The 26,834-nt window shown below is 41.6% G+C and overlaps 1 protein-coding gene across 2 annotated transcripts in view; it reads left to right on the top strand.

Moving 5' to 3' along the window:
• Nucleotides 1-26,834, top strand: part of LOC115423070 (protein bicaudal D homolog 2-like) — a 45,453-nt gene that overhangs the window by 1,500 nt on the left and 17,119 nt on the right. For both annotated transcript variants that reach the window (XM_030139777.1, XM_030139778.1), the window contains exons 2-3: nt 15,635-15,847; nt 26,160-26,312. In XM_030139777.1, the coding sequence (XP_029995637.1) occupies nt 15,635-15,847; nt 26,160-26,312 (366 nt within the window). The remainder of the gene's footprint in view (nt 1-15,634; nt 15,848-26,159; nt 26,313-26,834) is intronic.

The following is a 26,834-nucleotide window of genomic DNA, read 5'->3' on the forward strand; positions in this document are numbered from 1 at the left end:
ATCAGCTTCATCTTTTGTGTCAAGAAACTTGGCATTGGAAAAGTGGTTTCAGTCTTTGACATGTGGTTGTTCAGTCATGGTTGCTCACATCCTCATCTTATATTGGAAGTTCTTCCTGCCCCCTCCCACGAGGCTGCATGGCTAATAGACTGACTTCATGGCAAACCCCTTTTTACAGTGCCAGAAAATGTATTCCTCTCTGCTCAGGGTTATTGTGTTTTTCAGCTAAGAGGCAAATACTGATGAGTATTCAGCTGTCTGTTTGCCCCTCTTCTCCCTGTATTCCTGTGCCCCCCCCCCCCCCCCCCCCTTTCATTCCTCCCTGCTGGTTGTTTATGTAGAGAAGAGGAGGTCTTAGGGCAGTCTCAGCATCAATTTTCCCATGCATTTCTTTGCCAAAAAGGCCTTGTGGTTCTGACACAGGGGAATGACAGCAAAACGCTGAAAAGAAGAAACTGTCTTAGAAGTAACCATAGCAGCAAACAAAAAATCAGCTGAAAATAGAGATGGGATATTTGTGAGATTTCACTTCACCGGTGGAAGTCTTCTTAAGAAACTCCCTTTGTGAGTCACTTAGACCCTCTGATTGCTTTTTCTGTCTCATAAAAAGAAACAAACATCCATCTGTGTGGGTAATAAACTCAATTGTTTGGTCAAAGCTGCAGTGTAGGTTCTTTCTTTTGCCTCAGGGTCAGGTTATGCTGGTTGTAGATCATGGATCAGATGTTAACCTTTGAAAGACCATAGCTGTGTTCCTTTATCAGGTTACCCAACCCCCAACATCAGCCTCTGTATGAAGGAGAGAAGTGATGCTATCACAAACACATTCTTCTCACATCCCTGTTGACTTCCTCTTTATTTTCTGGAGGAAAACAGTAGGCTGTGGGAGGAAACACAAGATAAGCCGTGCTAAAATTAAAAGGGTAGTTTCTTTTTAATTTGAGGCATTTATAACAATGTCATTAATCAGTCTCCCAGTTCTTTCTCAGATTTCAGATTTATGTGATGGTTCAAGTCGACATGTTAAACTGGTCAGATTGTGTTTGGTACACAGTTCATGTTTACCCTCATGACAGCAATGCTTGGATGTCTGTTGTGTTTCGAGGACTTAGACGGACTGGAATAGAATGTCTGGGAGATTTACATAGTAGCTCAACCCTGGAGCCTCTCCAGTGACCCTAAAACCTTTCCACTCACTTGCTGGCATGCACAAACACAAAACAAAAGGAAATAAGTCAGATATATTAGTTTTCATAGTGATTTAAACACCCACATGTCACTCTTTTGTCTCAGTCGGGGTGGAAACGGTCCATCAGAAATCATCATGACAGTGAGCAAACTGCCATTTACCAATCCTTGCCTTCTCATTCCCTGGTGGACAGGGCACTGATATTCACACATATAAGCCTACACACTGCTAGGAAGATGGAGGAATTCTGTTCTCGGCTGTTGCTTAGTAACGGCACAGCTCTGTGCATTAATTTGAGCTGCCGTGCTGCTTCCAGGGCAGGTGCTGCTTTCTGCATGTTAGCCTGTGACTGCAGACAGTTCCCTTCACAGATAGCTGCAGTTTACCCACAAATATGTTAAACAGTTGAAGGTGCCCTTGCTTTAGTTGCTAGATTTCATTGTTATCTGAAATGGTAATGCACTGTTTGCAACATTTTATCAGAGCTGGACATGTGCTTGTGCAGACTGATTAGAAGATGGAGATTAAACATTGAGATGAATAAGAAAAATGATTTTATTAACACATGCATGTATTCACACTGGACACACGGGACATGCATTCACACCTTTTGATCAGACAGATGAAGTCCCAGCTAGCATCAGCTATCCTTTGCAATAATTGGTGTGAACTTGGTGGCTACTGCAGAGTTGATTTATTTAGTTATTGCAGTTTACACAAGAATTTTCACACTTTCCCTCTAGCGTGTGATTTGTATCTTAATTAACTTTGTCTTGCAATCAGAGCCGTTATTAAAATAAACATAAAATTCCCCTTCTTTGGTAGACTTTTTCAGCATTATGTATGTGTGTCTGTTGGTACATTTTAATGAATATTAGCTGCTTGGCTAAATTTCTCTGTGCTAACACACCATAACACCGGTAAGATTTTTATGCAAGGTATGGCTGTGGGATTACACACCGTGTGAATTTTTAAAAGGGTTTTATTGCATAAACAGACACTCCTCAAACAGCAATTTAACAAAGGTGCCAGTAAGGAAATGACTAAGCTGTGTGGACTTTTACCCAGGTAACATAGATAACAGAGTACAGGCTCGGTCACAAAGTAAATCAGCTTATGACATTAGGTATACCACAGTGCAGCAGTGTAGCAGCGTATGGTGGTGTTCTCTCAGCTGCTGTTGATATTCTTAAGTTAAGCCACTCACAAGTGACATCACGCGCCACACCTCTACAACTGTTGGTGTGTTTCTGAGAGAGACGCCATGTTGTACATATGGTCCGTGGCTATATGGAGAACCGGAGAGGTTGGTGTTTGTGGTAGCTTTGGTGTTTGAAGCTTATTGGTTTGTCTTAGGTCTGTGTGAAAGCAATGAGATGGAACAAAAAGACCACAAAGACGCCATCGCACAGTCCTTGCTTCTTAGTTATTTCTTCGAATACTGGTCCTTTCATTTTCAGATCACAAAAACAGTGAAAGATCACCAAAGCCCTAGAGCTCCTTGGATTCTAGCTGATCATCAGGAGTGTTAGGAACCACACAGAAGTCATTCACAATCGCATAGATCCTCCTGGTACTCCCCCACACCTCATCTGTCAGTGTCACAGCAGCTGGACTCTGAGTTGTGGAATTCTACCAGACAATCAAAACCCTAAATATTGTTAAGCTCAGTAAAACCTGGGTTCTCTGTGCTCCACTCGGTTGTCCTTTGTGTGCCCGAGCCCAGTGGGGTTAACAGGTCTTGGGTGTCAATGACGTAGAGAGGGTTAAAAGCGAGCAGTACACAGTGTTTGACAATGGAGAGATTGAGAGAGGCGTCCCATTGTAGTAACATTTGAAAGGATTGGTCACTTTTGTCCTTTTTGAAATGGCAGATCACTAAAGGATATATCCCAATGTTCTTAAACAAAGATATCTGGTGTGACTTTAAGCCCTTTCTGTTGTGTTAAATGGGTTGGATGCTGATTGGACGTCAGTAGAAAATACGAGGAGGACACAAAAAGCATCTGGTCCCTTTTATGGCAAGTTAGAAATGAATTCAGCCTCAAAATATTGGATAACCACAGCTGCCTGTGCTTCATTGTTGGCTGTTCATCATACTTTTAACATCTTTTAGCAAATGCATAGTCCCTTCAACTAATTTGTTCAGCACACATTATTCAGGCTTTCACTTTTGCATCCATCTGTGACAAAACATACACACTAAACTGCAATTATTTTACGTATTCTGCATCAGGCCTTTCATCCACAATATCTTTTGCCGGACAGCACGTATGCAGTTAAGGGGTAATCTTTTCTAAATGGCACTAAATAAAGTCCCAAATCCCCTACCCTCTGGGCCTAAGAGGATGAATCCCAGCCGCTATGCACAAGGCTTACGAAAGTCTGGGTGTCTGCCAGGCCCAGCCACATTCAGCTGCCTCCGTAGACAGGGAGAGGTAGGTGCGTTGCTCATGGGAACCTGCCCACTTCTTCTTGTGCTGGCCCAAAACCCCACTCCACTGACTGCCAAGTGTAGCAGTCTGTTCTTCAAGTGCTGTCAGGCCTGGCAATCTGGAGTATGAAAATCAGCCTTATTAATGGTGTACCTAATATTGTTAGGATGAGACACTCTTAATGAACAGAAATTGTACAGTTTGTTTAGAGCCCTGACAGTCGGCCACCCTCTTATGTGGACTAATGTTACCGTCTGTGGCAAGGGTTGGTGACCATATGGTAGTGCTAAGTGAAGAAAGACTGATTCCATCCAGTTTTGGGTAAAATGGCCTTCTACTAATCCGTAATGATTTTAAGAGATTTTGTCTTTAACTCTAATAAATAAAAAGCCATCAGCACTGATTCTGAGTTCAAGTCAAGGCCACATTTACTCTGGAGCATTAGCAGATATGTGGGTGAGTAGTGCAGGACTCAGTGAGCAAAGTATTTCAGTTACTTTAGTTCTCATGTCTAAAGAGTATTTGTGCAGTTTGTTTAATTGAAAACAATCACACATTTGTGAAGTCATGCATCAGCAGCGCATGGTGTGGAAGTCGAAGAAGCATCTATTCAGGACTCTGAAGGTTGGAATGTTGGCATGTTGGCTGTTTACATCACTGAGAGTTTTTAGTGAAACTTACATCAAGTTTCTCCTTGAGCTACTCAGAGGTTTTTAGCTACAGATAAAAGACCCTTGTGAGTCTTCATGGAAATATTGTATAATCTTTATTTGTGTGCGTCATCAGGATACACTCTTATCAGATGGAGATATAGATGGAGTGTGCATGAAATGCAATGTAACCAACAAGATTATCTTAAGTTAAATTGTTAAATGGGTTTTTAAAATATATGATCTCCAGAGTATTATAAATCCTACCTTTTCATTATAATTACAAGAACTTTATTCTACATTTAAAATTCAAACTAATTATAATCATCACAGATAATTTAGGATTTTCAGGAGTCAAAAGTGCATCTAGACCAGTGGTATGGCAGCCTAGCAGGGTCATGATTCGACTGGCGTAATCCAATTACTGAACACTGGGGCCAGATCAGGCTGTGGTCCAGGCTAAAAGCAGAGGATGAGGTCATAGTAGTGGCCGTATGCTTTCACCAACGCTGCTGAGGCAGTTGGAAAGTCAATAATTTCTGTTCTCCTACATTATACTTTTACAATTATAAACCGTTAGAAATCAACCCAGAATTTCTGTTCCTATTTATATATGTTCTGTCACTTGTATTGTCTCATTTGCCTTATTGTGTGTCTCGCATTCCTTTTTGTTGGTGTTTTGTGGTTCCATTTAGAGTGAAATGAGCTATGTGACTTGCCCTATAGCTAAAGATTTTTTATTGTATTTGTACTGTTGTGCCCTATTTTTATCAATGTGATTATGCACAGCCTCACCTAAAAACAGACCCACACTATAATATTGTATGGCATCATTTCAATAATCTTATGCATTGTCACATTTATTTCTATTATTGTGTGAACGTATGATGTTGCTGAACCTGGATGTGACCAACCAAAGTAATCCCAGATGATAACACTGCCCCCACAGGCTTGTGCTGTAGACACTAGGCATGATGGGTAATCACTTCATCTGCTTCTGTTCTCACCCTGATACACCTATCACACTGGAATAGGGTCAGTCTGGACTCATCAGACCTGAAATCAGATATGAACGTTTTTTCCATTGAAACACAGTCCAATCTTTATGCTCCCTCGTTAAATTTATTGTTGTTTAAGAAATTCAATTCAAGTCAAATATCTTGTTGCAGCTGAAACATATTAATCACTGTAGTTATTATCCAATGGAAGGCTCTCACATACAGTATTTGCTCAGTTAAATTTGGGGGGGGGCACAGTGATGGACTGTTTTTTTGGCCAGGCTTTGTATTTATCAGCTCCTTCATTGCCATAGTCTACACTGTTGTGACTGTTTGGAAGATAAGCATAGCCTCTAGTGCATTAGGTAACTTTGCCACACAGAAACGCTACCTTGTTGTAAGTAATTCGAGACACCAAGTTGCATAATGTTGGAGATAGATTTTCCTGTTGAAAGCACATGGTCTAGATAGCTTTAGGCTTTATTTTATTTAGTCAACTTCATTTGGTGACTGCAAGGTCATATTTATTTCTACCGAGAAACTGGTGTCTTATATAAACCAATGAATCAGCACCAACATGTGGGTAGGTTTGGGACTGTGCTTATTTTGAACCTTGCCTGCATAATTTCTTTTAACAGAGCCAGTCTGTGGGTTCTATCACATTGCTCAAAAACCTTCCTTATGTTGTGTGACTGCTGCATGCTCATTATAATACCATCATCACAGAATGGCCAAATATAAGAAATGCCCTACGCCTCTTCAGATTACTTGTTTGTAGCTTTATGGTTCAGTAATTAATCTTGTAAATGTGTACAGTAACTATAAGGTTACTCAATCTGAAAAGAGAACTCTTTAACTTGATCAACTTCCGTCTATTCAAATGTAGTCAGACCTCAGACCCCGTCCCCCCTGCTCTGCATCCTGTTTACTTGTGAAGAGTCTGGCTGTTTATAGCAAATGGGAAGGATGTGAAATATGGCTCTGCATCAGGCCGGAAAGCTTATAATGGATCACACGGAAAAAACTCACATGATGTGGCCATCATTCAAGCAGTCACCTCGGTTTCACAACAAATGAATCAATAAATACTATTTCGTAAAATTAAATGAACATACTCGCCCTCCTTGTTGTGTTAACATCAACAAACATTATTCTACTGTGTTTCCTCACAGTGTTCTGGCCACAAAGACAGGAAGCAGCAGGAGACTTATTCAGATTTGACCTGGCTTCAAATTACTTTTTCATTGAGGTTTTCTTACACTTTTGTGCCTTAGAAGCTGTCTTTTATTTACTCCTTCCTTTTCTGGGGGTGTTTGAATTAAACTGAATCTCATTTACAGGTTTAAAAATCTCAGATGTGTTGGGAAATCACATGCCTGTTAAAGACAGTTTGATTTACAAGTTGTGGCCAGTTGTCTTTTAGCATCTTATCCAGGAAACAGTCATACCATATAAATCAGGCATGCATTTATAATATATTGAGAGACTCTTGACTCTAGGCTTTGACACGCGTAGGTCAGATTAAATTTTGGCGTTAGGGATATTTTTTATCCCCTTAAGTTAAGAGCAGCATGCCATATTGGGATAGAACTGCCTGTGCTCATTAGCATATTTGTATGACAAAAAGAGACTGAGTTGCTTGTGACCACTATAAGTGGACAGATGGTGGGTGTACTGACCCTCCCACCCCCCAGACATATACACATTTATCCCAAGATTGCAAGCAGCTGCCACCCATATCCTCAGATTAAAGAAGAGTGTGTGTGCAGTTTCTTCTGTGCATGAAGAGATGAGGGATGAGATCTAGACCAACTGTTTTCTCTGTTTACATTCTTTGGCACACCCATCTCTGAAATTCTACATGGTGCACTCATGTTGGTCGTCTCCTGATGGGTAGAGAAGCACCTCCCATATCAGCTAAATGAATTAAACCACAGGGCAACTTCTGAAAAGCGTCTTCTCGTTTTAATAGGCCACCTATTCAGACGTGAACAAACCCAATTTCAAAGGGTTGTCCCTTCGCCCTGGGGCTCCTTTTAACTTTAACACCACAGTGCAATCAGAGAACAGCGGTATGTCTACCGTCGCCCCACACTCCATACCCACTCCTAGCCACCATCCCTTGCTCCTCCTCCTTTCTCTTCCCCAGGCTCCTATTGTAAATAGGCTAGTGGGTCTGGGGGCACACCAGAATCATGGAGCCAGTGCTTTGAAACCCTCAGGCAGGCACAGAGAGGGAGGAACTGGGAATAGAAATTGGTAAAAGGGAGGAGAGAAGACAGAGTTGTATAGTTGGGCAGGGGGCAGGCTATAGCCTACACCAAAAACATTAGACTCTGGGATTTGAAGAGGGGGGGGTTTAATTGGATACATGCCAGTCTCTCAGGGGTCCTTGAGAAATGGGGATAGCAGACAGAGCAAGAGAGAGAGGATTGATGGGAGGGGAAACTGGGCAAAACATGAGTTTCCTGTGGGAACCAACTCACTCTTTTAAATGGGAGAAGAATAGAGGTTCCTCCATCAGCTGGTTTAATGAGTTTAAAGTGCTGTGGACGTTAAATGGAGAATAACAAGCTGCTTTTTGCAAACACAGGTTATAATTATGTACTTATGAAAGAGTGGTAGGCTGTTTTCAGCATCTATGTCTCTTTCACTCTGTGACATTGTGTTTTGAGTTATCTTTCATCTTTTGTTCAAGACAGAATTTTAGGTAATGCATTGTAGAGCTGACCAACATGGATTAAACAAGAAAAGGCTTAGTGTATTCACTGGATTAAGCACTTTATTGTATGTAATCTCTACTTTATTTGCACACAGATATAGTCTTTACATGCAAACTGGTGCTTCTGAGCCCCTACCTCATTCTTTTCCATCTGACAAGGTCTCATGAGGAAAGGTTACTACACTGACCCACAATTTAACCCAACTGTTACAGAGAATGTGCACACGCAGTCACATGCAGGATTTAATTACTGCAACTGGCCAAGGGAGGTCATTAGTCTCTGTCTGGGTGGGAGGGAGGACAGGACCTGCCCAAGAGACCATCATTATGTTTCAGGAGGGTGAATGGAGAAGGGCACATAGGGACACAGCATGGAGGGGGTCAGAGGAAGACTATAACCTAGAAATGGTCAAAATGGAGGAAACCCAGACAGAGGTAGATCAGGGGTGATGAATAGCAACTTTTAAGCAAGGTAACAAGGTAACATATGAGCTCCATCAGAAAATGTCAGGAAACTAGCTAACGGGTGCATCCCATCCCCCATTCTGTCAGTGATAGAGCCTGATCGATCAGACACGTCTCCCAACCTGATGGATGAGTCTCAGATGATGCGGGGAAATGCTTTGGGGTCTTGTACACAACATTAATCTAATGAATGGTTATTGGTGTTGTAGTTGGTAAGGTCTTGCTAACATTCTAGACTAGCACAAATATACTTTACGTCTGCTTCACCCTCCCCCCTTTCCCTCCTGCAAACCTGACCTTGGACTTAAAAATATGTAATCACAAGTGTGCTGGTCTGGGTTCATGTGTGTATGCATATATAAATGTGTGTGTCTGTGTTTATGTGTGTGCCTGGCCCCAGCTGCAGCCCCAGCTGCTCCCCTCCTCTGCCATTTCTGTCAGAAACAACAAGAGGCTGTTCATCTGTTGAAGTCACATGTAAAGGTTCCACAGAGAGCAGTGTCTTTTGGGAAATACGCTGAAATATGTACCAAATAAGAGACTGAGTCTGGTCGATTGCTTGTTTACCATAAAGTAGGCTTGGCCCAATAGAGCAAAGCTGAAAAAATATATCAAAGCAACCTCAGACCAGCCTGCTCTTTCTGCAAACAAATCTGGAGTTGGAGTGGCATGGCACATGGATCCTGCTGCCAGAAAAAAGGGGAGGAGAGCAATCTGTGCTAGGCTGAGCTCTGAAATAGCCATCTGGGTTGGTGGCACCCCTCCTGCTCTACCTCTACCGACCGCCTCCCGCTCTGTCACTGTAATTGGCATTGTAACCATAACGACGGCTATTCCCTGGGGTACAGGCGCGTGGACCTGGGAGATCTCATCCAGACATGGAGCGGTTGGCAGAAAAGGGGAAACAGGCCAACTCCAGGCAGGCTCCGATAAGGCTTTCTTTGCATTGCAAATGACTGAGGTTGTGAATACCCAGAGCTGGAGCTGCTACAGAACATAGCTGTGATATGAACGGCGATAAAGGGTCCAGACTTTAGCCCAGACACTGATATGGTGGTGCAATATATCAGACCTATTGAGTGTATGCTCTCCCTGGAGATTCTGTCTTCTTTCTCAATCCTGCTGTAGATTTAGCAGCCAAACAATAGACTCACTAAACAACCAGGGGAAAACAGATGGTTCCCTCTGATTATTGACTACAGCAATTCAATACTGAAGACATAAGTATTTTCTCCCTTGCACAAGACTGAACAGGCAGTTTTTCATTTTGGCGAGAAGAAAGAAACAAAAACAATAATGCAAGTCAAGACAAACCTCCTTAGGAAACACTTTACTCCACCAAAATCTGCTTTTTCTGTAAATGTTATTTGTGGAACATAGTTTGTTTTTAGTCGTAGCTTGTATTTCAGCCATGAGTGGCATGAAAATTGCTTTTTCTCTTTATACTACTTACTCAGTATCATGTTATAGCTGCCCCCCATCTTATGTATCCCATACACTGAAGGCTAAATAAACTGCTCAGATTCTTTACCTGCCTGCCAGAGGCATAATGACTGTTTTTACCCTGTAATAACAAAGGAGGCTGGCTTCAAACACCCACAGCACAGAGCCTTCAGGCTGAGACAGATACAGTGGCAGTGGGGCACACGGCCCTTTGCAGGTGTCTGCAAACTCCTGCCTTTGCAGATGTGCGCTGAATATAGAACAGCAGCATGTTTGAACATGAGCTCTGATTTGACCAAAGACTTCACACAGAATCTTATTAGTGGCTTATGTATCGTGTGAATAAAATATGAAATGTAGTTTTCCCTAGCCACATGTGTTGAAAACTCCTAACAAGCTCTTAATCATTGAAGCCAGATTTTAGCAGGCACAGATTTTGTATCACTGAGCTACTGCAACCCAATTAGCCTATTCAGAATTTTTCTTTTTTGTTGTAGATGACTTTTTAACCAGGCGTGTAAAGGGCCTCGTGAGCCTGATTAGTGCATCTCTCATATCCAGAGATATGTGTGTGTGCACTTACATGTGTTTCTACCTTTTCCCAGTGGTTCCATCCCCTCAGGCCTTCTCTCTTTCACTGTCCTGCACTGCAACTCAGGACATCCCCAGTCTGGCACAGCTTTATACTTGTTTTTTGGAGGTTCACGCCCTTCCATGTCTCATGATAATAGTGTAACATTCAGCCAGCCTACTTCAGGCGAAATCTCTCGTGAACCCGGGTATGTTTCACCTCTTTGTGTACATACTCTTTGTAGTGTTTTTCTTTGCCTTCAGCAATCACTACTTTGCCTACATGTTTTGACAGCATTAGTTTTATGCTATGCTGGTATAAGAACCCTACAAGGCGCAGAACATTTGCCTCTTCCTCCGTAACCCTCAGATAAGAGAACAAGCCTCAGCATGGTGAGAGCACCTGGTGCTGCAGTATGACTGGCTGTAGGGCACAAGAGAGAAATAAATTGGAAATAATATGTATGTGTCTGTGTGTGTGGGGTGTGTGAAAGTGTCCAGGCTGGTGTTTCAATACAGCACAGCCCTGCAGTTTTGTGCTATGCAGTGAATCAATGTGGCTCCATGCCAAGCCACGGCTAATATCTCTGCCTCCCTTATTTGCATTTGTCTCACATATTTTGTTCTTTTCCTGTTGTCTCTTTTCATTTGGCACACATAACACCTAGTGTATATCAAACTGTCATATATAACAGTTTCTTCTTTGAGTTCTGTCACTTATAATGTACAACTGTTTTATTAAATGCCTCTCTGAGGAGCTCACATTCAGAGGTCGAAAGTACAAACCAATGTCGACTTAATCATAACCTCTACAAGGCTGAAAATGTATCAGCCTTTGCCTGTTCCAAACTATAGCATTAAAGAGTTAAAGCTGAACTAATCATTAGCTTCTGCTGTTACTCATTATTGAAAATGTCATTGGCCTTAGCATAACATGGACTAATCAGAAACAGCATTCCCTGTAAACTGGATGGACTAAAACAAGCAAACACTGCCATGTGACATGCTGTGCATTCCTCACAGAACAATGTTAAACAGTTTGCCGGTGCAGAAATAACAGGGTGAGATCTTGAGGTCTAATATGACGATGCTTAGTGTAAACTAGGCTTTAAGGTCAATGTATGTGGAGGAGGAAGCCCCTGGTTCTCAGATGCTTTTTAACCTCATTCCCCTGGAGAACTGTATAGTAATAATACTAAGGGGCAGCTAAATATAGCGATCTTTTGCTTAAAGTCACTGCTTGTCCAGTGGCCTGTGAATGGAGAAACAGAGGCAGACAGAAAGAGAATGAGCACATCACTCTGTTTATTATCGCTAACTGCGGCTCCACGTGAGTTGTGATTCACGAGGCAGAAGAAGCCATTCAGTGTGTGTTTTTTCTCTTCCTGCTCCACCTCTCCTCCTCTGCACTCGCCTACAGTGGCAACCCTCACACTGACCAGCCTTGTATGAGTAACTAACCAGACCCCAGTGATATTGTCAGCAGTCTTCACAGGCTGTCTTTGTCATCGCACAAGAATGCTGTTGCAGAGACTGAAAATATCATCTCACCATCACCCCACTCTGGACGACGGATCTTGCCAGATGCTTTCTCATTTCACGTGCCTGTCTACAAAGTGTGTTATTTAGTTTTGCTCTCTAAGCATCTTTTTTTCTTTTCTACTGATGCGACTTATTTCATTCATACCATGACTGTGCCAAGCACTTTCTCCTGACATGATTTGTGTTTGTGTACAAAGAAAGTTTCAGACAGGGTTTGACATCATACTTGAAGAATTTGGATACTTTTACTCTTCTTTCTGTCATATCCTGTTTTCCATTTTATCATGTCAGCTGCTTTTCCTGAAAGCAAGCTTTATTTTGCCATTAAAACCCAGTCTGAGACCACAGGGGGATAAATGGAAACTTGGACAATGCAATGATTAAGGCTGAGCAAAAGATAGGAAAACCTGATCCAAATCCTTTTCTAAAAGGGTTTTGCTCTAAGGCAGGGGATTCAGAAAGGATCCATGTGTATTGATTGAAATACTCCAGGCTTCTTACTTGAAACCAGGCTCGTCTGCAGTATGTGTGTAGGCTATATCAACAGCAATGTGTCCATTAGTGGTATTGTCCACTGCAGTATTGTGTATCTCTGGAGCCTTCATTACCTCCTCCTTAAGATTTTCACTTCATAGCTCAGGAGCATTTTTCTCTGCAAGAAGTGGAAACAGCATTTTAGATTCACTTTCCTTGGGTTCCAGAGCACGTCAGAGACCAGCGCTATCGATCTGTTTGGTACCTGTCAGAGATCCATCTCCCATGTGCTCCTGACTCACAGGATTATTGAACAATGCGCAGGAGGATTTTGAGCTGGGAAACCAGGATGAACTCTGTGACCTATTTTCTCTCTGCTTTAACTTCCCACACAATGTAAAGGTTTGGACAGTAGCGGTGAGGCTGTTACTACTACAACCTCCTGTCAGGTATTTACCCAAGATCACAAAGCAGCCTTGTGTTATTGACCCATGAGTCCTTCTTTGTCTCACCTTCTAATCAGTGGACTTTGTCTTTGTAGTCTTGGTGGACAAAATAACCAACACACCATGTTCACGTTCACACATGCTGTGAAAACTAACACGCAAGCACTCTTGGTTAGATTACAGATTTCCCTGTCAGTGAATATGGTGTCATAGCAACATGCGTTTTGTTGAAAGATGAAAAATAAAACCCAAGGTGTAAAGTAAGACCTTATCACCAGAGGAACCTGTGGTTTGATGCCAACTAGAGTAGCAGGTATTTTAAGCTTCACAAACTTAGAATACACTGATTCACCAATAGCATTCATTTTTCCATACATTGCTTTTGCAACTTGGTAGTCACATCTTCTGCAGTCATGAGAGTAGCTAATATGTGGAAGTAATGAAATAATGGTGATTGACACGGCTGAGAGAAGAAAAGAACCCCAAGCGCTGTCAAAACTCCTCAGTTATGTGATGCTTTTGATCACAGTGATTATGCACTTTGATCTCCACATAGCAGACTTCAGTCTGAAGACCTGCCCAGCATGGGGTCTAACCCCAGCCCATAATGTATGCACCCATCTGCAATCAGAAATTACTGACTCTTCTTTATCTAGTAGCATTATGTCAGTGGCATTGTCTTCTTGAATGAAAATCTGGGTATAAATCCATCCTAGACAGGTTTATAAATCCTAAATACTCTTGATTAGCTTTACAAGAGATCAATAATCCATGCTCATGTACAATAAAAAAAAAAACTGCAACATATGGCAAGATGAAGATGAACTATAAATTGGGTGGGCAGCTCATAGTGAGATTATAGGCTTGGTCGCGTGTGTCCCCAATTTACCCTGCCCTAAAAGTAGCCTAAAACCACGCTTGGGGAGCTGAGATTAAAGGCTGTGGGTCAGTGGGTTTTGGCTGGGGACTGGTGTGTTAGAAGGACAGGCCTCTGAGATTGGATTGATTGGCGTCCCTTGAATATCCACCTTCCCCAAAGATTATAGTGATGAGATTCCCCTGTTTTCTGATTGGGTTAATCCTGTCTCTTGAAATTATTTTTTCATCAAATACTATCTCCTGCTGCGTATTTGATTAAGTGTGATGTCTTTATTTTTTGGAGGCCAGAGAGGCAATCTGGAAGGTGTAGCCTAATGATAATAATTATTATTCAACTTGAAGTCTTATCGCTAATGAATTAGTTGTTTATTGATAGACATGGCTGTCAATAAAGAACAGTGTGAACCTTACAGTGTTGTCTCTCCTTTCCTTCAAGATGACGTGACATTGCTAAATGGCTTGTGGTCACAGTAGTTCTACACTGAAATCTGTTTCAACCAGTGTATGCATGCTGTATTTTTAATGGGTGAAATAATTTATCTGCCAATGGGTTTTCAAGTGATTTATCTGCACAGTCAGGCCACTCTGTTCATGCTTTATCCTTGCCAACTCCATATTTAAACCATCATCTTTCCTGGAATGTGCAAAATATTTCAAGCTCCGTGCACGAGACATGATGTCACTTGCTCCTATAACCCATTAAACTGATTTTACACATTGACAAGTCCTGCAAGTAGGTCAGTCGGACTGTAAACGAATTTCTTCTACTAAAGGAATTACTGGGATTAATACAATATGCAGTCAAAGAGAGAAAATCCTGCAGCAGCCAGCAGTCACGTGCACATGTGAGGGGTTAACGGGTCAGAGGGAAGAGAGAGTGCCGTGCAGCTGCAAACAAGGTCAGATTCGACGCCTCAGGTGATTTCAGATTACTGCATGTACTCGCGCTGCAAGGGAGAGCTGAGATGAGAATCAGAATTTCCATCAGATCACTGGTGGTTAAGGATTGGAAATGAAATCTGTAATCGGAGGGGAATGATTATTTTGAGAAGAGAGAGAGGAGCCTAACCTCAATGCTGATGCTATGAAAGTTTCTTATCCTGTCTGTTTCCATCTGCTTTTGCCTCCAGTTACATTTAGATTTTAAATTAAGGAAGTTCAAAAATGGTGACAGCTTTATTCTTAATAATGCACAGCCAAATGGAATTTCCCAACCATTTAATACGGAAGGTAAAATCATTACTATACATACACTGTGACCTCCATAGGTATTTAATCCTAAACTTCCCTTTCTGTCAATCCTTAATAATCAAATAATATGCGGTGACCTTGTATTACTCTGCCATGATCTCCTAAGGTATTAAGAGCAATACAGGCTTCTCATGATCACTCAGACTCTAGTCCGTTTGCTCTACTTTTTCCTGTTTGGTTTTTCCATCTGTGGCAGAGCACGTGCAGAGAGGGCCAAACTCCTGCAGGAAGGGGAGGGGGAGCAGGGGGAGAAGTGGGGAAGACAGGATGATGCATCCCAGATGGAGCCTTACTGATTATCTCTACAGGGCCACTGCAATATTTTGGGAGGTTTTTGAGCCTCAGTCCTAAGCTGAACCGTACTAATGGAGTTCATTGTCACTGTAGAGCACAATCACAGTTTGTCAGTTGAAATCCTGGTATTGGACTTTTAAACAATAGCCAGTTCGGGTTTCATTGCGTGTTTATCATGTTATTAAGTTGTCTGAAAATAGCATGCTCGCTAAATACTGCATTAGCAACAAACATCCTAAACAACAGTGCTTTTTTGTTGATTCTCTGTATCTCCAGGCCTTTGGACAAGCCTACTCCAACCACAGGAAGGTGGCAGCGGATGGGGAGAGCCGTGAAGAGTCTCTTATCCAGGAATCAGCTTGTAAAGAGGCCTACTATGAGCAGAGGGTCCTCGAGCTGCAGAATGAGCTCCGCCAGACACGCAACATCCTTACCAACACCCAGTCTGAGAATGAACGCCTGAATACCATCACACAAGATATCAGAGAGGTGAGAGAGAGAGACAAGACCACAGGGTTTATTCGTCCCCCCCTTTTTTTTTTTTAGATTTATAAAACAAGTGTAACGCTTGTTTTTTAGCTGCACCTTCTATGCACACTACACATGAAGTATTAAGTAAAAACACACTGAAGGATCTCACTGTTCCTCAAAGTGACACTATCACAGTAATTAGTTTACTGCATTCGTTTTTAAAAAATGAACTCACTTTTGGGTTGAATCACAGTGTTGTGTGTTCATTTCTGCCTGTAGCCATTTTGAACAAAGGGTTTATTTAGCTGATTCTTTAGAGCCGATATATTTTATCTGTCCGGATCTGCGGAAGAAAAACAGATGTAACTGATCAATCTGAAGCCACATGAGAACAGTGGTGACTGCTGTTGGTGGTTTTAACACATTTAACACACTGCAAAGAAGAAAGTTTCCAATGTTGGGTCAATAATAAGAGATGTTGGCTGTGATTAATGCACAGTTAATTTCTTTGTTGTGTAAGTGGGTATTATTTAGGGTGTGATCACAGAGCATAGGACTGAGGTTGTCATACGGCAATTATAAAAATCAAGTGACCATTCTTCTTTGAGGAACACCTTACCTCCAAGCCTAATCAGATGTCCTCCACCATTACTGTAAGTCTAGGGTGGGGTTATAATTGCGGATTTTGTGAAAACACTAAGGCCATGGGAACTATGCTCTTTTGCAAAAACAGCATGATTCAACATGTACAGTTTACAGTCAGTTGATATCTTAAATCGGTGAGAACCACAAACCACATGACGGTGTGTATAACCTGTCGACCCAGCCACAGCATTATTACATGCTTTGTCAAAAAACTGCACCTTAGAGGAGGCCCTTAACTGCTTAATAAATTCTATCAACGGAATTTTTTTATTAGCTGATGCTTGACTACGCTGTGAAAATGGAGCACACACATTCTAGCAAACATATTAATATTCCTCTTCATTAAATGTCCCCAGCTATGATAATACAAACCTTTATTGTCTGCGCCCTATTTTGGACAATTGTCTGACCTCACTGTTTCCATTTACATACACTCATAGCTAATTGACCTCATTAGAAGAGACAAGTGAGCTATGCGGGAGTAGGAAGTGGAGAGCGCATTGCCTCATAGTTCCACGGAGCTTTGAGCCAACCTGTTTGACGCAAAGACAGGGAGACATGAAGGGGTGAAGACGATGAGTAGAGACTGACAGGAGGGCGGAGGCAGCCCTTAACCTTTAGATGGGCTGTTTGATGTAAAGGTCCATGCTTCCTTGGCACCAAAGTGTAGACTAGAATAATAATACTGAAAAAAAGTGGTTTGAAGTAGTGACTTGTTAAAGAGCTGGGATTAGTTGTATGAGGAAGAAAGGAGCAGAATACTTATTTGAAGCCAATTTTAATCTAACACTAGGTTTGTAGTTGCGGTATGTTACATTTTGTGAAGCAGAAGAAGTTCAAATTTATTTTTTTTTCATCAGTTGCATTATGGATTATTCTTTGCTTTCTTTTGTGACTTTATCCCATTTTGTCATCAAATTTTGCTCCGTTTAAATGCAGAATATACTGACTTTTTTTTTTTTTTGCAACATAAGGCATTATTTTTCGCTCTTTGCTCTGTTGAATGCTCTTGCTCCGTGGTGGTTAAACCCAGTGGTGTTCTTAATCTTCCCATGTTTGTGCACAGAAGATTTTAGCTGAGTCCACTGTTTTGCAAGTCAAGATGGTAATTCCAGTGTTATTGAGGGGGAGGGGGCAGAAGAAAATAGCCTTTCGTCCAACAGAAACAGATGTCTACAGGAATCACAGCTTCTTTTGAGTCAGGCAGATGTTGGCAGTGTGACATTTCTTACTGAGATTAGAGAAAGGAGTCACAGCGACTTATGTTCCGGAAAGAGCTAAATTCCAACTTAATTAGGTCAGTTGCTGCTCAGCCTTGTATCTTAGTTGGTATATGTCGGGCACTATGGAAGCCAGATGTACCTCAACATGTCTATGATCCAGGTTGTGTTGTTTTGACAGAACATGAGTTAACATGAGTAAAACTTTATTGCCTGCAGCCATTCACAAAGCAACCTGAACATGATTACTTTTTACAAAAACATGATGATGCCTGTTAAATCTTCCACCCGCAGTTATGCAGTTATTGCATGTTTATTATTAACTTAATGAGAAAAAGGAATGCTCTAGTGGTGAGGCATCTGTCTCAACAAGGTCGACTGTGTGCCTCATCTGAGCTACAGCTTAATTCCAACTGGTGGTGCACTGGTGGCCTGCACGCTAGCCTTTCTGCAGGTGCCATTGCCATTGTAAACACCCTGGTGCAATGCCATGGGCCTCAACTTGCTCTAATTGGCTATATAAAAGAGGCTTGAGTGTAAATCGCCCCATGTATGAAAGATAATGACACCCTTCTAATGGTACTTCTGTGGGTGCTGGGTGGAGTGTGTGTGGCAGGCAAATGAAGGAAGCCAGGGCACTGAGGCTGGCATTGTGACCGGACTGACAGTGCTGAAAGAGGCCTTTGTCTCCTGGGTTTCAAATTAGCCCAAAAGCAAAGGCTGGGGGAGGAGGAGGGGTGGCGTTAGGAGATGATGAGAATGGTACGAATGAAAGACAAGGCCTGAAATCCGTTAGAGAAGAGAGAAAGGCTTAATGAGAGTAAATTCAGCAGCAGTGGTAGCAGTGCTGCTTGGACTCCATGGCTAATCATGTTAAGTCAGGAGGATGATTGAATGACTCAATTTCTGAATGGAATGTAACTGTCAGTTGGGCTGTAACTGTTTGGTATTGTGATGGGTAAAAAAAAGTGTTTTTTTCTTTACCCATTTAAGTGCTTTTGGATAGTGATTTATTAAGCAATTCATTGGCAACAAGCTAAAAACCTTCTAAAGCTAAAAGAAATTTGATTTGACCATGTTTTCTCATGTTCATCTTTTGATTATTTTCCATTTCAAGGGTAAAGACAGATTTTAAAGTACCTTGTGGCAAACTGGTGATTTCTGATTCTGGACTGTGTAAATAAAAATCTAATTATTCCACTTGTTTGCAGTACTAACTCTAGAAAATGTTGCTTTCTACCAATACACAATACTGGAGGTTTCACACAGCATAAAATGGCAGTTGTCTGTGCTGAAGCCATTTCACAACAACATAATGGCTGCATTTCAGCTGTTACATGCGTCTCATTTAAACCTCCCAGCTACTGCTGTTTTTAGTGCCAAAGACTCATTGTTAACCTCCGGCAATGATAAGACATATTTCACTGCTACGGTGCAGTCTACAGGATTAAACCCTCACAAAGAGCCAGTAACATTGTAAGGGAGTACGCACTAATAACCGTGACTCCATTAAATTTAATCTCATGCCATGAGAGGACACTGCCAATAGCTGTGGTTGTCATCACTGAATGGGGATTCCCATTGCCTACCTCTGAAGACATTATCAAGACAAAACTAAAGATAAAAATGCTACGAAATTATATTCACATTCATATAGTACGGCTTTTACCTCGGCATGTGTAAGTGCTTTTCAGTCAAGATGCATTTACACAGCAAGCCCTTATCCACTTAATAACAACTTTGCTGACAGAGACACATAAATTACGGTATTTTGCTCTGTCAATCACCATAATGAGGAAGGCATTGCAATGTTAAATGTGATTGTTTTTTTTCTACTTCATTACTACCTTGGATAGAGCTATTATTAAAGGGTGGCCCATTAAATCCATTGCCCTTTTTTTTAAAAAATATATACATAAATCGTTGACTGGTGGGATTAAACACCTGCCAGAGAGAGGTGTAGGATCTGCACTGATGAGATGAGTTTTAAAGGTTACCAGGGGGTTTAAGATCATTGTAAAGTACTGGCTTATACTCAGGAGGTTAGAACACACTGGTTCAGGGTCTTTTTTCTTGTACAGTTCGAACAGATGGACATGAGACATGTGTTTAACCACCTTGGTTATTGAAAGGTCAGAGTTGAGTATCAGAGAGATCAAAAGGTGGATGCTCTTTGATCCCTGCTATCAGCAGCATCTGACATGAAGCTAATGTAATAAGATTCCTGGAAGGCTCAGGGCTGCGAATGCTGAGCACCTTATTATTACTTGTGACATTATTGCCAAGACAGATCATCTTCTGCTTTGTGGTAGTTGGGTAGTTGTGGGGAGGGTATGGAAGCAAAGACAATGGAGATGTTGAGTGAAGGCTAAAAAGTCGTCCACGCCAAGAACAATAAACATCCACACTCATTTATGTAGAAGTTCACACTCCAGCTGTCAGAGCTCCAAAATATAATAATCCAAACACTGATGAAAAGTTGATTGAAGGTAAGGCAATTTTAGATGATCCACTAGTTAGCATTAGCCAGTTGAAATCATCTCCATACCTCTATTAATGGTAATAACACCTACAATTGAGGCTGATGGTGAGCTAGATTGTAGCCTGTACCCTTTTTGGATACTGTCTAGAATAATACAGTTTCAACTTCAGTGATGGACCTCTTTGCAAAGTGCTATGAAATTGATCAAAACACTGCTGTTAGAGTTGCGATATGGATTCCACCATTGACTTCTGTCAGAATGACATCTTTCTTGTTGTCCCTGGTGTGGAGATCACTTAGGCTAAATGGCTGACTTGAATGGCGGACAAATGTAATTGGGCAGGGAGAAAAAAGCATGTTCTATTGCTCTAAATGCTGTCAGAAGTGACCCATAACCCTCTGTAAACCCTCCAGATGTTATTTTGGTAATGCAGCCATAACATCCATCATAATATAACATAATCTTGCCTCTACATCAGCTGTTTGAATATTGACCCATGCGTTTCACAGATTGACAACTACTCTTTAGACTTTAAGAGGGTCCTTTTTTTTTTAATGATTCGAGATTTAGAATATTCTCAGTTGATCCCTCGTAACCTTTGTCTTTCGGTATCAAGCCTCTGAGTGACTAACACTGCCAAAGAGGTTTTCCATGCTGGATCAATGGAAGCTAATAAAACACACACTGGGCTTCACATTCACTTTGACTAATGGGTATAAACACACATTTCTCCACTCTGAAATCACTAATTCACTGTTAAGTGCATGCAGGCACGCTTTCACCCTATAGGCTTTTTCACAAAACAGTCACACTCTGGCACTGTACCATCACCCACACACTCACAGGGTCCTTTGACTTTGTATTTTTTTTAATTGTTTGATTGAAAAGTGTGACCTTGAGTGTGTTTTCTCCCCCTAATGGAGTATGGGTAGGCTGAATAGAATGACAATTGCTTGCAGCTAAGAGGAGGATAAAAGGAGAACTGCTTTCCCCTACATTCGCAACTCTGACAGTAACGAGAGGCCCCTGAGCTTCATTATTCCTTTTTTTCTGTCTAAAGCTATAAAGGGGGTTGAGCTGCAATGCATCTGCAAGTTACGTCTCCCCTCTCCTCAAGGTAATCCCGGGATAGGCTACGCAGTTTTAGATTTAACATGGGCTGACATGACCTTGACGTGAAGCCTACAGGACGTTTCGAGTTTTTCTCATCAGCTCACTGAAGTCCAAAATTATTTCTGGAGGACAGTATCACGAGACATCTGAGAGCAGAAGCGAACAAGGCCTTCCTTGTCGTTTTCTTTTTAGATGATGGATTGATACGCTCAGGATGAGGATGGAATTCAACTGGGAGTAATACATGGCCTCTAAAAGCCTACTGAGAAACTGTGAGCGGGGAGGTGGAGGTGGGGGTTGGAAAACGAGAGCAGCGGTGTTGGTGAAATGGTAAAATGGAGGTCAGTTGTAATTGAGAGAAGGGAGATGGGTGCAAAGAAAGCCAGAAAGGTAGTTTTGAGCTGATCTGCTATCTGCATCTTACCATCTGGGGGCACTTTGTAGGGATGGTAATTCCAAAAAAAAAAAAAAAAAAAATTCTGGTTCAGGGCCATTTTGCTGAAGTGCCAAGTGAGCAGAATAGAGTGAAATAGAGGTCAGTGGAGTAAATGTGCACGTGAGAGGCAGAGAGGATAAAAGCTACAGTATATTTGTTCATTGAGCTTTTTTTAAATAAATAATACAGTCATGTGCCATCTGGGAGTCTGGGCCAGCACTTTCTAGGGAACCACACCAGGACACAAAAGGCTAGTAAAAATGGATTTTGTTCAAATGTAAGCCAGCTTTCTCTTGAGTCATTAAGAGCAGAGCCAATCCTGGAACAAAGTACTAAAACATTTCTAATCTATACTTGTGCTAAGCTGAAAACTTTGCCTCAGTGGTTTACTTAGTAATGGTGCCATTTCCTGTCAAAGTAGATATTGCAGCAGCTCTAACACATTGGGAAATTACCCAGAGCTTTATGAGATTTAAGCAGGCTCAACTCCACTGTGCTGTCAAAAGCTGTTTGAAAAGAAAGCTGCAGTGTTCGTACGGTCTTAGTGGCCATTCATTCAGTTACTCAAAAGTGTTGCCATGACATTTTACAGCACTGCGTGGTTTAGAGAGGGTTAATTACAGGAAAAACTAAAAGCTTTTAGCTCTGACAGATATGGAGGAAAAAGTCCAAATCACACCTATGGCAAAGTAGAGCTGAAAAAGTAATGAAAATATTGCTGGAATAGCAGTGTGGCTAAGTGCAACATGAAAATTGCAGCTGCCATTTTTTGATGGAAGCAAAATGTGTCGCAACCTCCCATTATAAATGGAACATTTTGGTGCCAGAGAGATGCCCTGACCTAGAAATTCTACCTCTAGACATAACATTTTCACTAAAAAAACCCCAAATGAAAACCACGAAAATTGTGGCTCATATCAGAATTGCAGCGAGTATCAAAATAATAGCAATATGATATTTTTGGCATGTAATATAGCCCTATTGCAGAGATTTATGATGGTGTAGCAGTGCACCCTCCTGGGTTTTTGCCACCCACTTTGCCTGGAAGTGACAGATTTGCCTCAGTGTGTGGTGTGGTTGTGTTCTTACAGCTGTCCAGATGTCACCTGTAGTGACAAAAGGGCGGGCGAGGGTGGGGGGCAATGACCACCCTAAAGTCTAGGCTCATGAAAGCTTTACTGACAGGCTGTCAGATGGCCTTTACATCACACCCCACTATCTAACCCGCCACACACTCACCTCCATTATTAGAACCTATCATAGACATTCCCCGGAGAGGTCTGTGTCCTTCGGCTGAGTAAATGCTATTCACACTTTATGGCAGGAAGCCTCTGATGAATTTACCCAAATCAACTTCTGTCAAACAGCAGGGAACTATAACCCCCACCCCCTGGTCTCACAGGGGCTCAGTGATGTAGAGGATGCGGATGCAAGTTGAAAGGTCAAAGTCCTTGTATGCATTGTAATCAGATTGGAGGAGGACCTTAATCAGTTTCAGCGGTGGTTTACATTCAGCGGGTCTAACAGAACTGACCCTCCAGCTGAGACACATAACCCTGACCAGGAAGAAACCTCAACCGCCAGCTGGCACAGATTTTATGGTTAAAAACAATAGGCACCTCTAAGTCTTTGAATTTGTTGAATATATGTATGCATGCGGTTTGATATCATCCAAACAATACAATATAAGCATCTGAATGAAGTCGTACATTGATGGATTTTTGCCTTTTATTCATTTTGGCTTTGATTCGGTTCTTTCTATATAGAGGCTTAACGTTAGGACTGATCTGTATAGTAAGCTTATGCATTATTCAGTAATGCACCAGCATCAGGGCTTTCACACAGCAAACACCCACGCTCATTAGGCATGCGCAGGGCTATGATGAATATTAATGCTCTTCCAAACGTCAGCCTCAACGCAGCTCCACACATACTGATTAATTATTAGACAGAGCAAATGAGGAGCGTGTACTCTACATCAGAGGGGATTCTGCAGCATAGTATTTGCCAGCGCTTTACTTTCTAATAACAGGCACAAACACATTTCTCTCCATTGCAGTAATATCTCATGAGAGGAATTAACCAGCATTTCGAAACATGACTTGCTGCATGAGTAGTGTTTTAATTGAACACACAAATAATTATTTAAACAATACAGTGACCTTTTGGTTATTGAAAGGTGTTTCCAACCATGAGGATAACCCCTCCCCATCATCATTAGTGCATGTATTTCACTGAACAATTATACTGATTTGTATTCAGTGTAGCTCATACAAGAAAGTCTGTGCAGTGGAAAGCTCCCAGGATTGACTTCCTGTGCATGCTGAATTCATCCTGAAGCCAGGATTGTGATGTAGCAGCTTGGTGACAGCATGAGAGGAAGGGGCCACCTGGCATGGGATTGGAAGGCTAATTGGCCCTCTGGTATTAGGCCAATTCTCCAGAGGGAACGACACACATCACACACATGTGCAGACACAAACACACATGCAAATCTAGTCAGAACGTAGGCGTACACACAGGGGCTGTTATTTTGCCCGTACCTTTTCACACCAAAACACAGGAGCTTGTTCAGGAGGCGATAATACTCCCTGTGTATTAGTGCCGTCACATGCAACACACACATCTGTGCACACTGCATGTCCACTTGCAGTCAAGGTCAGTTCAGACACTCTTTCATGTCCCCCTTACTCACATTACATCCAGCCACATGTGCACGTTCATTTATCAACCGAACAGGGTGCAGTCCACCATAGGTATCCCCTTACTTCTGAGCTTTTATCTACTTCTTCTATGACAGGCGCCAGCTAGTGTGTCCCCCCACCCAAAGGTCCTATGGGGGCTCTCATGTTTTGGGATGAGCTAACAGAGGCGAATTAAGGCACAGACGAACCCCAAGAGGAGAGAGAATAGAGGGTTAAACAAGACCATAGAGGAGGATGTGAGGATATGGGTGGCTAAGGAGGGCTGATCGGATCCTCGTGGCTTTTAGTCTGTGTAGGAGGGGGATGGGCATGTGTCTTTTCATGCTCACCTTTATATAATTAATGATGCTTTTTGTGAGCTGCAAGAAGAGGAAAGAGGGAGACAAGTGTACTAATATGACCAACCCTGGCCTTATCTTATAATAACTACTAAAAGCTTAGTTATGAATTTATACAGTTTTGAATTTTCTTTAGTTTTTACTATTTAGCTTATTTGTTTGGTTTATGGTAACACTTTACCTGTAGTTAGTTTTAGTGTGCATTCGTTAGGATTCTATTTAGCATTAATTTTTGTCATATTTTTTAAGTATTTTGAGAAAAGCTTTGATTTATAGCAGCTGAAAAATGGAAGTTTAAAGAACGCATGGCTCAGATATGATTTACAAAACCATTATCAGACTCAGACTCATGCTCAGCTTTGTAGACATGATAAAATTAAATATAGTTACCCCAGTCTCTGTGTATGCAGCATGAAAATAGGATAAAATATGAAATAAAATATATAAACGTTTAATAGAATAGAACAAAAACTACCATAAAATCTGATAAAATATAATAAAATAAACCTCACAATATATTATGTATTAAAGGTTGCGTATTGTGAAAAAACCCAGGCAACATTTTATTCTTGTATTCTCTATTTTAGTTTTGGCTTGTGTACATTCAGTATTTTTTTTTATACTTTTTTTATATACTTTATTTTTATTTGTTTTGTCAACAGACAATACAACAGAGAAACTAGGGGTCCCTGGATAAACACAAAATATTTAAATGACATACAGTAGTAATTATGCATTTTTTTGTCTATAGTCCAGCCATTTTCTCCAGGGCTTTATGAAGATATGTTCCTTGAGCTGTAGGAAATAAGTTAATCTTTCCATGGAGTAGATTTCCTCTATTATAGCTAGCCACTGATCCTCACCTACATTCAGTATTTTAATGGCGCTCATTAAAAATATTAACTGTTTCTGGTTCCTTTAATGCTTAATTCCTTCATTGTCCCTTAGCTGTGCTAATTAGACGTCTTTATTCAGAGAATCACACCTAAAGTTAACCTCTTGAGAAAATTAGACCACTACAGTGCTTCCCAGCCTTTCAGCGCCTGTCACCATGACATAGATAAGTAGGCTTCAGCCTCTTCGGTGCCACCAATGCTGCCAGAGCTGGCAGTCGAGCACACTTGTGGCCCAGTGCCCGGAGTGGCACCTGGCACCTCTCTCAAGCACTCACACACACAAAAAAATGCACGCGACAGAGATGGCCAGATGGAGCCCGTTCTTATCTAGCACGATTTAGTGGGCTAAAGAGCCAACCTGACACAAACGGTTACACCAAAGACACCGGTATCCAATCATTCACGGTCTTTTCCTCACGTAATCAAACAAGATTGAAATAGTGGACTCTGACAGCTCTGACTCTCCTCTCTGTCAACCTTGTTTGGCCTTACAGAACAGCCAGATGGTGGAGCTCCAGAGGAATCAGCTGCGCGATGACATCAAGGAGTACAAGTTCAGGGAGGCTCGACTGCTGCAGGACTACACCGAGCTGGAGGAAGAGAATATTTCTCTCCAGAAGCAGGTCTCCGTGCTCAAACAAAGCCAGGTGAGGATGTGCCAGTGTTCTTCAAATGGAGAATAAAAACAGAGCTACCCATTTTTGGTAAAATTGCAAGAGCTGCTGGTGATCATTATACAGCCTATTTTCAGATAATTGAAGTTGTATCTTAAGGCTAAATAATCCATGTATGTTCAGCAGTCCACACTTGTACTGTATGATATCTTACAGCATCTCAGTACAACCCCCTAAACCCCACCTCAAAGTCTGTCTCCTCCATGTACTGATTAGACCGCTGAAAGCAGCACTTAATCATTTAGATTTAATTATGACAATGCAAACATCCTGTGATAAAGAAAGTAAAGAGATAAGCAGCTGCCTTTGTGTGTGTGTGTGTGTGTGTGTGTGTGTGTGTGTTTGTGTTTTTGATTCCTGGAAACAGCAGTCCCGTCTGGGTATGAAAATCTAAGAAAGACTCTTCAACAGACCAAAGAATGTTATCCTAAAATGGTACAAAATGCACTCCCTAGGGTTATTCAAATGAGTGGATATGGAGAAAATCAGCTTGCA

The sequence above is a fragment of the Sphaeramia orbicularis genome, chromosome 7 (genome assembly GCF_902148855.1).
Source record: "Sphaeramia orbicularis chromosome 7, fSphaOr1.1, whole genome shotgun sequence".
Lineage (NCBI taxonomy): Eukaryota > Metazoa > Chordata > Actinopteri > Kurtiformes > Apogonidae > Sphaeramia > Sphaeramia orbicularis.